General features: G+C 43.8%; 1 protein-coding gene across 2 annotated transcripts in view; it reads right to left on the reverse strand.

Annotated features, from left to right (window-relative positions):
• Positions 1–10,326, reverse strand: part of LOC144143600 (5'-3' exonuclease PLD3-like) — a 28,301-nt gene extending 17,975 nt beyond the window's left edge. Inside the window, exons 1-3 of one of the 2 annotated variants that reach the window (XM_077675422.1) lie at positions 10,180–10,326; positions 4,769–4,944; positions 2,139–2,316 (exon numbers count right to left, since the gene is read on the reverse strand). In XM_077675422.1, coding sequence (XP_077531548.1) covers positions 2,139–2,316; positions 4,769–4,902 — 312 coding nt within the window. In that variant the 5' untranslated portion in view covers positions 4,903–4,944; positions 10,180–10,326. Of the gene's footprint in view, positions 1–2,138; positions 2,317–4,768; positions 4,958–10,179 lie in introns of both variants that reach the window. The other variant, XM_077675423.1, reaches the window with a different exon arrangement.
• Positions 10,327–17,481: the final 7,155 nt, after the last annotated feature.

A 17,481-nucleotide genomic window follows, 5' to 3' on the forward strand; every position in this document is an offset into this window, starting at 1 on the left:
TCCTCTCCCAATACAACTTCAGCAAAAAAAAAAAACAAAAAAAAAAACAAAGGAGCAGTTTTACTACTGCCAAGTTGTAAGACCACCGAAGTATTTATAGATAACTTTTGGGCTGACGCATTACAATGTTGATCGAGAGGGACACATACACAAACGTTCATAGAAGTAATTCTAAAATATTTTGCAGATACTTTTTGGTATAGTTTTGATAAAACAAGAGTTAAAGCCATTTTCTGTAGCCATACTTTCTGAGAACCCGCCTTGTAATTGGCAGGAGGCTGAAATTTTGTAAGGTTTAGAACTCCACTGGAGCTAACAATTAGTACAAGTAAGAAAAACTCGGCTAATGTCACTTTCTTTCTTGTGCCCCATTTCAGTATGGTTTTTTTGAGATACCTATATTACACTGAAAGAGCCAGAGCATTTCACTGTAGCTCTGGAGCGAGCACTTGCGATTCTTTGTCTACGTGACCGGACAGACCACGCAATTTTGGTTAGAAGCTCCAGCAAGTAATATTAACTGTAAATTCTTTCAGCGTGGTAATGACGGAGGCTCTCCAGTGAGTGGACATGTGAGGAGGCAGTGTCAGCGGGGAGAGGGAAGAATGTCACCCCGCTATGCGTTTTATGCCCTGAAAGGCGCGCAGGGGGCGCGTACCCTAATGACCCTATCGCACTTGCATTGGCCTCCCCTTCAAATTTTGTCTTCCCCACCTCGGTCAATCTGCATTTCTTTCTGCCTCCTGTCTATCCATTTATTCCCGCTAGATGTCATCTCCCGTTGATCGTCATGACGTCACTTATGACAAAATAGATATTCCTGGTGAGGAGAATTTTATCGTTCAATATGGTGCGTTCCGGGAGCTAATCAAAAACTTCTCGTTATTAAGGATGGCGCCGGGAGGAGACGTTCATTTAACACTCCATTGTCACAACAATATCTGTGATACCCCATCCTATAACTAACGGGAAAGTGGCCACCGCCTAACTGACGTGGTCGCACTCTGCAAAGATCAGAAAAACTAGAATGTTCATAAATGGCAATAGCCCTCCCCTCCCTCCTGACAAATCTGGCATCAGAGTTAGGGAGAAAAAGAACATCACGCTCATACTGAGGGAGACTGGCAGATAATTAGATACCAGTGTAGACAACAAATCATTTCTTATTTCATCATCATCATCAGGTGGTCTACGTCCACTGCAGGGCAAAAGCCTCTGCCATAGGTCTTCAATTATCCCGGTCCTGTGCTAACAGCGACCAATTTATACACGCAAACTATATCCCCGTGGGTCTTCTCCTTCAAAACTGTACAATTATATCAGGTGCTTCATACTAGCGATGAAGGGGTGTGCGAACACACACACACACACACCATACGCGACCACTCTGGCGCAATTCAACGTCAGCACTCCTTTACACTTCTGGATAATCTAAATTTGGTTATCCAGGTGTGTGTTGCCACAATGCAAGATAAATTCATGGGCTTGGAAGGTCATGGCACTCTTCTTTCAGAATTTCAATACAGAACGCAAAAAAAATGTACTTGATGAATACGCCGCAGGGAACGGGACGATACGTTATTCATTTGCTAATGTCAGAAAGAGGTCAGTTGAAAATAGCTCCTGATAAATCTTGGGCCAAAAGATTACCTCCAGGCGTAATCGTTCGTACAAAAGCCTTGCAAACAGGGACGCCGCCTTCGATAGTTTTACAGGACTATAGAAATTCAATTTTACTGCAGATTCAACCAAAGCGCCGTAACTACCCCTTACTGTCATTAACAAAGTGTGTCTAGTTTTATCCCACAAATTTTATCAACAGTGCGGCATTGTCGACGCTAGCTTTGGAATGGAAACTTTTATTACTGTGACTTTTGTTGGGTGAGAGGGCTTTCCTAAAAAAGGTGCATTTTACAATAAAATATACAAAAGGTATGAATTTAACACTAAAGGGAAAACAGAATGGCGTGATTGGCTAGAAAGGCGATCCGTAAGAGACAGATTTTTGTGATTGACTAATTTGTACTAATTCTTGAATAGCTATTGTGCTTGCCACCACTCAGGTCAAATGTACTGCCGATAAATATGCCGTACACTGTGTAAACGTCAGCATTTAGTAATAAACGAACCGATTTTACCTGTTTTGAAGATGGGTGCGATGAGGCATTTACGGTGAGGTGCCAATAAAAAGATGCAATTTTAATGTTGTGTGTTGATATTTTTAGCAGGTGTGTCCACGCATCATATGTCGAAAGGTATGTACGGGATTCCGATTTGAAGATCAGGTCTTCTGGTATAGTCTCGACGGTTGTAAACCTGAAAAATAGTCGTGCATAAAAACGAAGTTCAACAGTCTCACAAATCATAAGAATCTTAGAGTCTAATACAATGTGAGCAAACAAGGTTTGGGTTCCTTAAGAAGTGTGAGACAGATTACCATATTTACAAAAGGGACAACAATTTTTCTCCCAATGAAAGACAAGCAGATATGAAGAGTTCATCCCGATTGCGGATTGGTGCCACCTTTCCAATGCCTTTAATTGGTGAAAACTTTCGGCAAATGTGCGTGATAGAAGAATAGTTTGGGTTTTGATGATAGATAGCCAGCGAAGCCTTTTAAAACACGACGTAGAGGGGACATATCATTCCGGCGAGTGATGGCAAGCAAGTTTTGCTTCCCTCTAGCGTCGACAGCTTTCATCCCTAAGGAAGGGTTCTGCGTGTAGGCCAATATACATACATAGAACCGTTGTCATGCAGTTTGCCGTGAATGAGCCCTGTTAAACCAATTTTTTTAAAGATACAGGAAAACCAAGCCAAGAGCGGTGTTTTCACTCCGCGGAAACCCGCTGAACGTGCACACAATTGCAGGGCAAGACAAAACACAAAAGCTGCTCGTCGGAATTCAAAAAAAGGCTCGAACGGCAGTGTAGTTTCATTCCGCCACCGCTTTTTAGTACCGTTGGCTGAAGACATGTGCCCTTTTCTTTCCCGCGATCCCACTCTCCGATCTCCTCTAGTCAGAAGGAACTGGACGGAGACTAGATGCTTTCAGAGAGTAAGAGAAAACGTCCAGCCTTTCCGTTATTGCCTTTCTCTACAGCCTCCCCTTTGAAGCAACGAGCAATTATTCTGCTTCCCTTCGGAAGACGTCGGGCCGCGAATTGATTTGTTCCATGACCAAGGCGTTGTGCGTGGCGCTACCGCAGCGGGGAGAAGCGCACGTGGCGCTTGTGACATTGAGCCCACAAGGCGTTCGCTTGAAGGTAAGAGAGACGTTTTCATGCGCTTCCCGGGTTTGTTCCTGGAGTAATGAACTTCATGTAAACGTAACTAGTCCATCAGCTAATGAGAGAACATTGGGCCACTCGTACGGTGAACGTGGTTCGATCACGAGTGGAATAGAAATTCTCCGCACAATTGAACCCTTAGGAAACCAAAATTGTGGTTAGCTATGGAAAGGATACTCGGTGCGGTCACAGCCGTCGTACCAAGGACGCCCGAGCATTCCCGGTTGCGGCGGGTATTTTTATGACAGATGCGGAAACCGGGTTGTCAGGATTCCAGCAGACGTAGAAAATTGCGAGTAGGTCGAACCTCCAAACGGCACGCCTCAAGGCCCACATTTAGCTTTATGGGTAACCCCGTCTCCTAGCAAGGATATATCGAAAAATATAAAGCGCACTTTATATTCGCGTGATGTTGAAGAAAGTGCCTCAAGGCTTTATTACGTTACGTTGTACAAAGCCAAAGAAAATAACAGTGCCACATGGCTGATGCCCAACATCATTCTTTTTTGTTACAGCTCCATGCCACATTGTACCAGCCCCAATCCAAATGTTTTTAAGGCAGGCTTTTACAATTTCCCCACTAACCACAGCGATTTCAGCATATAAAAACATATTTTCATAGAAAGACAAGTTTTATAAGGCATCCACACTACCCTAGTTCTAAGCCGCCATTGTATATTCTAAGCACAACTTGGTAAATCACGGCAGAGATTTTGCATCAATTATAAATCTTCACCTTCACAACAGTGCCTGCATTTTTGACAATTCACGTGGCAGGAATGTTCTCACCCTTACACACAACGTGACCGCAAAATGTGTATAGGTGTTACCGCCCGAACTACTTCCAAAGATGTTAAGGCACGTACAGTGACAAACCGATGAATTGCGAACACGAAAATATTAACCAAATGCCCTCAATTGCACAATTCTCTTGGTGGAGGTCCAATAATGGTTCTCTAGTGGTATAATTGGAAGCCACATTTTCGAACTTAAGTTACTGTAATCAAACCAAGCACGGAAAGAAATTGCGTTATTTGGGTGGTCTGATTTATATTTTCCTGGTCGCATTTCATTTGTTCATGACGGTAGATGTGAACAATGTTTAGTTCAAAGCAAATATCGGATGTAATTGACGCATAAACACAAATGTACAAAAAACGTAAGAGATTTTTTTCTATGTTTCGGCTGATTGTGTTTGTAAAAAAGCCTATTTAAACAACACGCAGGTATATCTTCCGAACATCATCAATTTGATCGCGCCTTTCACACTTTGTGATGATTTAAAAACACCACAAAACCAAAACCCCAAGGTTGTTTGCAAAATGCAAAGCGCATTCTTTGATCTACGCAACCGCTTTATGCTGAACTATTTAGATAGCCGAACCATAACGCTCTACATAGAAGCATTGCTAGCAGATCACTTTTAGTTTAAACACACTGAAATACACCCTTCTCACCTGTTTCCAAGCCTAACTTACTTGCAAGAGTCGTCGCATGCACGCACTGCTCCAGAAAAGATTGTCTCCCTCTTATCGTTTCGGTGCGGCACACAGAGACCCGTTTGAAGAAGGCACAGCAATAGAAGCAAATGGAAGCTTCCTTGGGTCAACATGTCCTTGTACGGGGTACGGAAACACTTTGCCGTCGGAAATCTCTGGAAGAAAATACTGAGCTGGACACGTGAGCCACTCAGAGCTTTTGTATCTCTGTAGAATAATCGTGTTTATCAGGGCAAGCACGCTTTCAAACCGTTGACCATTAGCTTCCAAAAAGGACCACAGAAGCGTACGTGGGGAAACGAACTTTAGGCAGCTCTTTACAGCAAGTGTTATTCCCGTTGTCATGTACTTCCTCGAGTGCAGTTGCCTCCAGAGAAAAACCGAGACCAATTAAAAAAGGTAAGTGGTCTCCTGTGAATACGGTAGAGGGGAAGAAGGGCTGGGACTGTTACATCTGCGAGGGGTAATTCTTTACGCCCAACAAAGCGAAGTATATTGTTTTTGGTTGTTTCTTTTGACTCACGCGTGGCTTCTGGGTACACAGTAAAACAAATAGGAAGAGGAGCCGTTGTTAAAAACGCATGTGCGGGTTTGAAGTAGCACTCTACTCGGAACCGTGGCCGCCTGGTGTCACGCAGAAGAAATAAATCAGGAAAAAGCGTGAAAGAAACATTCAACGAAAGAAAACCGGACTTCCTTTTGTAGCCGTTTATTTGCCCAGGTGCGCTCTTCTATTATTCTTCACCTTGGGCGGGACGTTTTGTCACTCTACCTTTTTCTCCTCCTGGCGCAATTTTCTGCGAAAGAGCTGTACCCCCTCCACATACACGTCCGCCCTGTTCTTTCGACACTGAGAAGGTAAAAAACGCATTGTTGGCAATTATGCTGCTGACGCCGCTAGCATCTCTTTTGGCCTTGTAGACAAAACATTGACCTCGTATATGCTCGATTTCAGCACACGTCGTCGAACGACGATATTCATATGACGCCTCCTCCACGCAACCTCCTGCCGTGACATCGCCGCACAATTGTCATCCTGTTCCCCTGTGTCTAGGTCCTCCAAATATGTAATAATGGTTTAGTGAATTTGATTTTATTAACGCGGTGGAATCTGGCGTGCTAGCTGTTGAACCTCTAGCTGGGTTTCGGCCTGGTGATTGAGCCACGAGCACAAGGCTTGAGCGCGATCGCTTCTTGCATTTCGCGGTTCAAATATTGTTTGAGCGCCTTTTTCTTTGGTTTTAGAACAAATAGGCCCACTTCTGCTCTTAATTAAAAGAAACCAGATAGTATCAGTTATCTATGTGTTTAATCAAGAATTTCTATTTTTTTTATCTTTACTGAACAGTGTTTACACGTTTTGAGGTATGCTACCACATTTTGTATTCCGAAAAATGTTTGCCTATATAGACGTGTCATACAAGAATGCATTTGTCCTTTACCCAGGAGGCTGCATCGTGGAGGGGATAGGCGTTTTCGCATTTAAGTGGCCCCCTTTCAATATGCGAGTGAGAAGCTTCTCGAATTCCACTGCGGCCCTCGATGAAGTACGCTACTAGTCCAGGTCTCAAAGGTAAAATAAGGGACTTTAATTTTGAGGAACGGCATGATAGGTAATCCCTTTTGTAATCTTTCAATGAGTCCTGACACTTCATAGACCTAGTCATGCTCCAGAAAATTTTCTAAAAGATCAAAAATGCCCAAATTTTGTCTGCTGGGACGGCTTCACAAGGAATAAAAGGCTGGGTCGGTTTTCTAGTCAAGCCATGGTCAGTTTTTTTTTCGTGCTTTCTTTTTTGTTGCTAAGGCATTGCGTTGCTGAACCGAAGTCCGCGGATTCGATCCCGTCCGCGGCGGCTGCTTGTCGGACGAAAGCCAAAAGCGAAAACTCCCGTGTCATAATATTTAAGCGCACGTGAAACTTCCCCCGGTGGTAAAAATAAATACGGAATGCTCCAGTGCATGCTCACGACATCTGGAGCTGTTGCTCAGCTAGAAACCGCCAAATCTTGCGAGCAAAGGTGAACTGGCAGTCGTAAAATCGGCGCGATTCCTAAAGAACTGCGGCCTGTTTTCCACTGCTGAAACCAGCGCTGCGATGGCACTTACAAGACGCAGAATGTTTCGTTAAGCCCTGACTATACCAGGCTTCACCATCTCAGGCTTTACTATCTCTCATGTGCGATGCCACCTTTTTTGTAGGCATTTCAGCTGACGGGTCAGTGCCACGGATCTTCCATATTCGTTGCCTGGAAGGCAAACTACAGTGTTTCACATCGTGCGAATGCTTGCAGGCAATCCTTGGGGCTGTCCGGTCAGTTCCCTGCTATCACCTTGCAAGGAGCTTTTTGCTGATCTTCTTTGTTACAGAAAGCCTGCCCTTGGAGCACTCTCCAGGACAAAGCGAGGAATTTAAATACACTGCTGGCGCAATATCTCCGTGTGTGCCTTGCACTGTCTGAGTTCACTTCAACAACGGCAACGTTTTGTGAATCGAGATGCTTCGCGGTCACTGTGGTTAATTATATTACAATAAGAAAACACCCGCGCTGGCCTCCCCCGTTTTAATGGTTCGTTTGTCCATCCCTTGGCCGACAGCTACACTAGTCATGTGCAGGAATGTCCGCCTTCACACTATCAACGCCCATTAGACCCGAGTTACCGCCTTGCACATTGCTCAGTTGTAATAGCAACAGTTTCTGAAATCGGAAAAAACTCAACAGTGCATTTCCGGCTTTGGCCTACTACATGTTTTATCCCATATCTCGCTGTTATGGCGGGTATACCCCTCTCCGCCCCCCCCCCCCCACCCCTATACACTCCTGTATCAGTTACCTCCGACTCTTCTGTGGTAGGTGTATGGGTCCCGTTTGGGGGGGTCTGTGTTATCCAGAAGCTCACCCACAAGACATCGGGTACAGTAAACGCGCTGGCTGCAGTAAGAGAAGCAGAATGCGAAATGAGGGGCTCGTTGAAATAAGACAGAAACAAGGGTTGGTAGTCAAGAAAGCCTCGGAAAGCAAAGGGGAGAATGTGGTAGGTCATAGAAACAAATAAAAAATTTGGAAAGACAGAAAGAAAGTGGAGACAAAATGCCCGCCTGGTGGGATCCGAACCCACCACCTCCAGAATACGCGTCTGGTGCGATGACCACTGCGCTACCGGCGGAGCTGTCCCCTTCTCCCCGTGTAGTCGGAGGGGAGCTGGCTTCCACACTCAAGCGTTAGATAAAGTTCTAGTAAATGTAAATACCCCCGAAAGTAAAAGACAACTCAGTCGCCCAGATAGCCGAATTGGTAAGGCGTTCGAGATCAAATCGAAAGGCGTGGGTTCGGTCCCCACTCTTGGCGCGGGCTTTTCTTCCTTTCTTTCTAACGTATTTAAATAAAATGTTAACTTCACCAAGCGTAGTAAAAAAGAGCCCAACAACACCCCTATGCCTACTTTGATGTTGTATACTGCCGACCTATGTTCCAGTGTATATATATATATATATATATATATATATATATATATATATATAGGTAAGAAGTTCCGGACTACCGTAGCAATTGGTCCAAACTTGGGTGCAGACACTTGGAAAACACTGAACAAGGGTTTTATTGTTCCCAACAGTTTCGAAAGGAGAACCTTCCTTCTTCAGGTAAGAAGGAAGGTTCTCCTTTCGAAACTGTTGGGAACAATAAAACCCTTGTTCAGTGTTTTCCAAGTGTCTGCACCCAAGTTTTGACCTATATATATATATATATATATATATATATATAAGCAGTAAAAGAAACTTGTCGAGGAGCCAGAAGAAACACTTGAGAAAATGGTAGACGCCCGATTAAAAACAAAAACAGTGGTTTACTGACGTTTCGATTGATTGATTGATTGTAGGATTTACCGCGCCGACGCAACGCAGGCGATGAGGCGCGCCGTAGTGGAGGGCTCTGGATTAATTTTGACCACCTGGGGATCTTTAACGTGCGCCGAAATCTCGTACACACGGGCGTTTTTGCTTTTCGCCTCCATCAGAAAAGTGGCCACCGCGGCCGGGATTTACTGACATTTCCACTGGAGGACCAGTCTTCATCGTGAGTGAAGTACGCATAACTATATATATATATATATATATATATATATATATATATATATATATATATATATATATATATATATATATATATATATATATATGCACGGGCAAGCTTGAGCATTTTGAATAGCAACAGGAACGGATAGTGTATCTATGAAGTTAACATTTTTCACTAATCGTTTTGTTGCGCTTTCTTCACGGCCACCGCGTAACATAAATAAATAACCAGCCCGATTCACTGTAACTTGCTTTTATGTTTTCCCGTCCATTGGTCTGCTCTTAGCAGCGTGTTTTCGTCACTTGTGGACAAACCTGTCCGGCTTCACACTCTACCACAATCTCTGCCACTTCTGTTATTGTACCGCAATGCGCTTCAGGTGTTCAGCGAATGAATGGCCGTAACAATCTACCGTTATTCATACTGTTAAGGAGGCAAGGTCATGTACAAGTCGATTTTTCCGGTATTCCCAAAGGGCAAGGAACGGCCAGGAAGAGGGTGAAGTAAGCAAGCAATCGCAATAATGTAGTGTTTATGGTGCTGGAAAGAAGCACAGAAGCTGAAGTCCTTAACTACACTTGTAGAAATGCCAGGCCACAAGTCGGACCATGAAGGTGGTCAGACGTCTTTTCAAAGTTGATATGCACAGTGGTTGGCCCATCACGACAGGTTTTCAGAGTGGAACAGCGGAAAGAGGGGGGAGACAGGCACGCAATTTTTGCCCGATGTTTGGGCCGTAAAGTGCGCCTTTCAGTAGTTGGACGTTTTGCAGGTTGACGCCCAGCACGACTGTTTGTAGTTGGACAATGACGGGTAAAACGATCAATGATGGGGCCGCAATACGTGTCTGCTTTTTGGAGAACCGGTAAAAAGAGATATCGGACGGAAGTTCTTGCGGCTTACAAAGCCGGAGAAAAAGGTGAACATGAAGGCGTGCCTCACGTTTTCGTAGATGGTTGAAGAAATATTCACGCATTCTTAAAACTGCATTATTAGATCTCGCATAATTTTTAATTGACCGCAATGTTACATCTCTAATCCCATTCGGACAAGTTTCAGGTTTCAAGAATTTTGCACAATGCATTGTAAAACCAAGCAGACAAGTCGCCACTGAATGCCATCCGCTTTTTCATTACTTCCACAAAGCGAATGAACATGGTCTTTGGTGTAACGGCGGACGCACGCAGTTATAAGCAAAAATAAATCCTCAGAAATTTGTCGGTTTGCGTATAGTGGAGGGAGGTATTAGGTTAGGGCTATTCGTCAAATATTTAAAAACACTGCCATAATTTCAAATAAATGCGCGCTACTTACGTGCTTGCAGTGACCGGCCTGGCTGTAGCCGGTGACGTTGCTGGCGTACGTTTCTTCCTCACACAAAACCCATTGACGCGCTAGAACTTCGAATACCCTGTAAAATATATACAAGGTTTACGTTCTAAAAATCAAAAGAAAACTAGTGCTGACAGTAGCAAGGACGGCATTGCAGATTCCAGAACGCTGCTACAGCTACACAAATGGCATTGTTAGGATGTAGATAAGCTGGTAGCATTAGGAAGAAAGGAGATTAGATTACATACACTCTTTAACATGGTCGCTGCGCCAGAACGTCTTATCTGTTCCGACATTTCAAGTCGGCATATTGCTAATTGATCTTATCTTGCGTCATACAACACTTGGCGTTCTGCCCGCGTAACCCCAAAACGTTCGATTGGGAAGTTTCAGTGAGGAACTGGATTGATTTATTGTACGGTTTAACGCGCCGTTTAAGGCGATGAGGCGCGCCGTAGTGGAGGGCTCCGGATTGAGTTTGACCACCTGGGGATCTTTAACGTGCTTCGAAATCTCGTAAACACGGGCGTTTTCGCTTTTGGCCTCTACCAGAAAAGCGGTCGCCACGGCCGGGTAAGTGAGAAACTGGAGATACCAGAGCCCCCGGTAGCTGTTCAAGAATATTTGCGGTGCAGATAAGCTGGTACTTATTTGAGGACGTTGATTAGGTTTCATTCACACTTATTACATTGTCGCGCAGCCTGGACACTTTAAGTTTTCGCTTGCTTGCAGTGACGTAATCAATTCATTTTATCTCTCGTCATATGACACAGGACCCTCCACATAATCAGTGTACTTCACATTCCCCCCAATTGCCCTATTGGTGTTGTTTTTTTTATTACTTCTCACAAGTTATCGAAAGTGGGTGGTGGCAAACGAAAGAAATACATGCGGTGTCGTCATAGAGCGACCATCTATTTGCGCGTAATTATATACGAAAGGAATTCCCTACTTGTTTAGGTTACGAGGCAGTACTTCAATTACTATAGCTCAGGGCCACACTGAAGTGGTTCTAATTTTCTTTCAGGGTTGATAAATCTTCAGAAGGGCCATTTGCCCACACATTTTCTTCTTTGGGATTGCGGACTTCCAGAAAGACCCTTTAATCTTGCGTGGAGAGAACACACCGGACGACACAAGTGCATTTGAGTGCTGTGATGCAGGGACACTCATAGTTACGAGGTTTGGAAATTTGTCGCCAAACTGGCGACTTTTCGGGAATTGTGGCGACAAAAAATTTAGTGTGGGTACATGCATACCTTCTAATGCTTTTAGGAATCGGTGATTTTATATCTTTCTGGGCCCTACCGATCACCCACTTTCCGAAAAAATGATCTTATATGACCTTTCAGTGCATTCCAGCCGTTTAGCCAAACTGGACAAGCAGAACAGAAAAAAACTTTTATGCGGGACATGGTTATGTGGAAAAGCCTAAAAAACGTCCCAATTAATCGGTCACTGAAACACACCACCGTGCAGCACTACTTGTTCACAAAAATCAAAATTTGCATGCTCTTTCTCATATCGTGGAGGTGTTGTCGAATGAATAGTGTCAAAGCTTTGAAGACACGCCATCGGTTTAACGTGTAATGCTTCCGTAGTTTACGGGAGCTTGAGATATCTTGCAGAAGGGTGGGAGGTGTATAAGACGATGTTCAATAGGCGCGGGGATGTAAACAGGCGGCGAAAGCGGTAAACCGTGATATGCCGCGAACGCGCTTTCTAATTCATGCATATTCTTTGAATGCTTTACCTAAACAAACCAGCTCATTTTAGCTTTTTCGTAGACAGTAGACAACCACTGTCGCTCTCCGGGACCAGAGCAAACGAATAATACTTTCAATACGGTTTTCCAATTCTCGGAATTTCTTCATTTTTTCCGCGAAGGTAATCGAAAATTACTCAGTACCATCGCCTCGATTAAAGTGGCTTTCTGGATGATTTCGACAATTTCCTGGCGACTTTTACTTCTGGGGACGTAAGAACCCTGGTTGTGGCAGTGAACCTCGTGAAGCCGTTTGCATCAAAGATGGATATTAGTATAGAGTGCGGAGGCCCATTATCACCCCAAAACAGGACTTCCCATCGAAGAGATTGCTTTGGATAATCAGAACCATCCGCGCTTACTTTTTTTTCGTTTTTGCACTTACGAAAATTACCTGTCTTTTCTTGTGCAGCGCTTTCACGAGTGGTTCCTCCAGACGCGCCCATTTCGGCACCCTGAGATTGAGTAATAAACTTACCAATTGCCCCTAATCCGTGTCCCAAAGATGGGTTTTTAAAAGTCATTTCCAAGAACAAAACAACTCGGGGAGCAGAAATGAATTTAGCCTGTATTAAGAACAGTTTTCTGCAAATGCTTTCTGACGGTATTTTGTTTCAAAAAACCAGGGCCTTGTTAAGAAAATCATCTAGTTTCGGGTCGGAAAAACCTGCGGTTCAGTATATGTTAATCTCGCCTGCTCCTTTTTGTAAAGCAGAAAATACCCCAGAGTTTAGGATAAGTGCTGAAAAATTCAACCTTCCCTATTTTTCACCTGTTTTTCATGCGGAAGTAAGTGAAACTGTTCATATTAAGTATTCTGCAAACAATTTTGAAGTGGTTAGCCTACAAATCGGTATACCAGCAGAATTTTTAAGGAATGGTCGGTATTTTCGCATATTCTCTTGTGAAAGGCATACACAGAGAAAAACATACTTACTCATGCACTGCCTGTAATAGAGTTGAAAGTTATCAGTATGGTATTTTCTAAACACGTTGGTTTTATGCTAAATTTGTGGGGTTTTAACGTACCAAAGTTACCCCTCGGCTATGAGAAGCGCCGCAGGGGAGAGGTACGGATAAATTTTTGCCACCTCGGGATAATAACCATGCACCCCAATATCGTCACACGGGCGCATTTGTTATTCTCCTCCATCTGACAAGCAGCCACCGCGGCTGGGATTCAACTGGCGTCTCTGGGCTCTGCAGTACAACGCCTTATACACTAATTCACAGCGGCTGGCTACATTGACTTGAGCTCATGTGAGCCCCCCCCCCCCCCCTGAGGTTTCTACCTGCCCTTAGAAGGGAAAAAATTTAGGGAGTGATCTAAGGATATGGGGTATAGGTGGGTGAGCAAGCCTCATTTGTTTCATTTGCGCCATTAACTGGATACAAATAATTTATTCTAGTTCACTTTGCGCTACCTAAATAAGACACAATTACGGTTTTATGCTAGCAAAAGGTTGTTTAACACCTCTTATGTGCAGCTGGCTCGATATGCAATACCTTGGAAGGCTGTACGCACACGTATTTTTCTTGGTCTACCTTTCTAGTGCTCGCACAATACCTTAAGGACTGCCTCATTGATTGACTGACTGACTGAATGTCTGACTGACTGACTGAATGTTTGACTGACTGACTGACTGACTGACTGACTGACTGACTGACTGACTGACTGACTGACTAACTGACTGACTGATTGAATGACTGACTGACTGATTGATTGATTGATCAATTAATTGAATGAATGAATGAATGATTGATTGATTGATTGATTGCTTGATTGATTGACTGGTTGATTGATTGATTGATTGATTGATTGATTGATTGATTGATTGATTGATTGATTGATTGATTGATTGATTGATTGATTGATTGATTGATTGATTGATTGATTGATTGATTGACTTTCCAATATACACCTAAGGGTACCTGCTATCTTTAACATGTACCTTCGTGCAAGCTTGCGATTATACGCAGGACCCGCCGCGGTGGCTCAGTGGCTAAGGCGTTGCGCTGCTGAGCACGAGGTCGCGGGTTCGATTCCCGGCCGCGGCGGCCGCTTTTCTGATGGAGGCGAAAAGCAAAAACGCCCGTGTGTACGAGATTTCGGCGCACGATAAAAATCCCCAGGTGGTCAAAATTAATCCGGAGCCCTCCACTACGGCGCGCCTCATCGCCTGCGTTGCGTCGGCGCGTTAAACCCAACAATCAATCATTATACGCAGAAATGTTTAAGCGACCCACCTATAACTTCGGCACTAATTGGGTGAGTAAACTTGTTGCCTCCGTTTTACGGTTGTTTCCAACCAATTTATGAAACGTTGGCTATTATACCTAAGTCGAACAACCAGAGTCAACCTCTTCACAAACAGCAAATAAGCGGAATATTGAAACCGCCAAGTCCGGCTAACTTCACCTGTTTAAACTCTCTAACGTATTATTCTCTGTAGTACATGAAATGTTGTAGACAAACGTAAGAATTTAACCAGCCATCACCTTGGCTTCAGGAGGGGCTTTAAAGAATGCGTCCATGGCTGTTAACCTACACAACTTCGCTACTTCAATTAATGAAAAAACAAACACCTGCAATTCAGAAGGAATTATCAGAAGCTTTTAATAAAGCATTACATAAAACGTTAGTGTATAAATTACAGCAAATTCTCAGAACTAATGGCTAACGAATTGGACATGAACCTGCATGAGCAACGGGATGCAAACTGATGTTTACGACAATAATTCTTCTTCTATTCTTGCCGTTGGCTTTGGCGTCCTCCAAAGGCCGAAACTGATTCCCTTACTCTTTTTCAGAATGTGTTACCAGTACAGAAGGCGATCTGCCTGTATTTGCGATTGAGCTATTTACGATGAATTAGAATCCTATGCACAAATTTTGAATCAATCTACTAATTAGTCAGGAATCAACCAATGAAGACGTTTACTATCACAGTACAGAAAAAAACATTTCCAGACTATTTGGACTAATAGCCAGATGGCTATTTTTTTGTGCTATTCAACACTGCACGTATCGGTGAGTCACAGGTCAACTGAGGGTAAAAAGGAAAAAAAAAGCAGAATAAACAAAAAAAAAACAGAACCTACAAAGCTATACAAGCATCCACGAAACGTACAAGCGCAACATCAGGCTACGTTCTGTTTGATGTTCCGCTTTCCAGAATTGACTTCCCAGAAAACAACAATATATACCGGACATTTCTGTTATTAGGTATCACGTAGGTCAGTATGAGAATCACCACGAGTACAAGGAATGTGTCATCCGCATACATGTGGAGTCGTGTGCCACGTGCAGGAAATCATTATCATAAATTGAAAATGAAAGAGGCTGAGCGCTATTTATTAGCATTAAATAAGACGCTTTTCTTGGATGATTCACCCATAGAGTTTCATACAAATAACTAGAGGGGAAACTGGCGCTAGTGTCAACGCGAACATGGCAGTGGCGCTTACGCTTCAATGGGAATGATGGGTAGTTTTGGAACCGGATTGCGTAGGATCAAAACGGGCTTATGGCTGCGCAAATGGTGTTTTTTGACAAAAAAGCTCTTATTTCCCGGTTCTCCGTTTACAAATTACATGGCGAACAAGAAAGTTAGTGACAAAAAGCTGGTTTTGTACGAAATAAAACGGCGCGTTTAAATTAAAAGCAGACGCGGAGTCGAGGAGGTTTGTGGAGCAGGTTTGCCATTTGCCGCCAATTACAGCAGGACGCAGACTTCTTTATAAAATCTATTTGTAAAAGTTTCGGCGCTTGTCGTTTGTAATACTAAGAAAAGCTTTGTGCTCCTAAAAAGAGAAATCAATTACCTTTGAAGAAGTCATTCTAGTCTGAATTAGTGACATCCATCAAGCTGCGTTCCTTTCAGCCGCCGGTGCTGTTGTTCTACGCCGTAGCAGCCGGCGTTCGCGCGAAAGGTGTGGCTGTTCCAAGCGATTCGCAACCGTCGTCAGCTTTGACAATACATTGCTCTGCCGAATGAGCAGCGCCACAACTCTTTATTAGCAGGCAACTTCGCCGCACAGAGCGCCGTCATTTGTGTTTTCGTGCTCGCTGTGCGGCAATGCATTGATAACCCACCCAATTCGCACATCTGGTTATAAAACATTCCACTCAGGGCAGCGTCAGTGCACGCGAGGCATGCAGTTCAAGGAGAAACGTATTTTTGATCACTCCTCCCAACACCCCGCCTAGGCAAATGCGTTTATGTAAATCCAAAACGAAAACGAAACTGCCTGCAATCCATAGTAGTTCCACGAGTTCCACGAGCCATCGAGCGCCAATCCGAATCCACAACTACCCATCACGCCCATTGAGGCGTACGATCGCAGCGCCAGTTTTTTCTCTAGTTATATTGTAAGAAACTTTATGGATTCACCCAATAGGGTTTTATGTCGGTGACACTTGGCAATGTCAATCAATTCTGGAAAATCAGTGTATATATCCAGATTTTAGAGCAAAAACAAGTTAGCTGTTCAAAACTCTACTAATTACTTGCTGGCTATGAAATTCACAACTAAAAAGTCTGGGTTGTAGATTACAAAAGACGTTAAAGGGACGCAGCATACCGACATCGTAACATCCAATGCTAATCAGACACTATTTTTCCTCCAGTGCGTTTCATAATTTCGTCGTCAATGGTTCGTCTTCGTGAATGCCAATGTATAGTGCTGCCAGTACATTTCCACGTTGCTATGACCTGGATCCTTCAAGCTAAGCAATTATACATAAATTAGAAGGATTTCAAACTTCATCCACGTCATAAGCAATAGCATGTAGGCAGACCTAAGCAAAAGCATACTTACCTGCCTCTCGGAAGGTAACCGCGTATCATGTTTGACCCATTTACTCCACATGATTATTGACATTAAAATAGTGATAACTGAAAAAATATTTTAGACGTCGCCGGCCAAATCGCCTTAGCTGTGGCCAAATAATGTTGTTCTGTCTGTCTGTCTGTCTTCACGTTGAGCCAGTAGATAATGCCATACTCATTAAACAATTTTTACCAATATTAGTTAGTGTACGGCAGAGTGACAACCTGTGGGAAAAAGCCGCACAAACACGCAGGTGTTTTAATAACATTTTGAAGGGCGGTGGTGGATATTTTCGCACCATTTCTGTTGACAGAACACAGCGGCAACCTGTCGTGCTTTATGAGAAATTAACAAATTTCGCCCTAATAAATAAACCCTACCTTGCCGCATGTAACTACTTTCCTAGCCTAAGTACACTGTTTCATAAGGTCTGGCCCTGTGCTCATACGGCCACCCTCCGTATTCTCCCTACCCTTTACACCGAACAGTGGGCCGGCAGGATGGCCAGACCAGACCAAGCGACACGCTTCAGGCAGCCAACAGGGCTCGCCTGGCCACCGCAGCCCAGCGGCTTCCGGACAGCGGACCCTTCCCAAGGCCGGGGACGAAGAGCTGGAAAAATATAGTTCAGTCTTCAAGATAACAAACTGGACACCTCTACTGCAGTCATTCCTTTATCTCGGTGC

Source organism: Haemaphysalis longicornis, unplaced genomic scaffold (assembly GCF_048455015.1).
Source record: "Haemaphysalis longicornis isolate Haplotype H1 unplaced genomic scaffold, Haemaphysalis longicornis Haplotype H1 scaffold_6, whole genome shotgun sequence".
Taxonomy (NCBI): Eukaryota; Metazoa; Arthropoda; class Arachnida; order Ixodida; family Ixodidae; genus Haemaphysalis; species Haemaphysalis longicornis.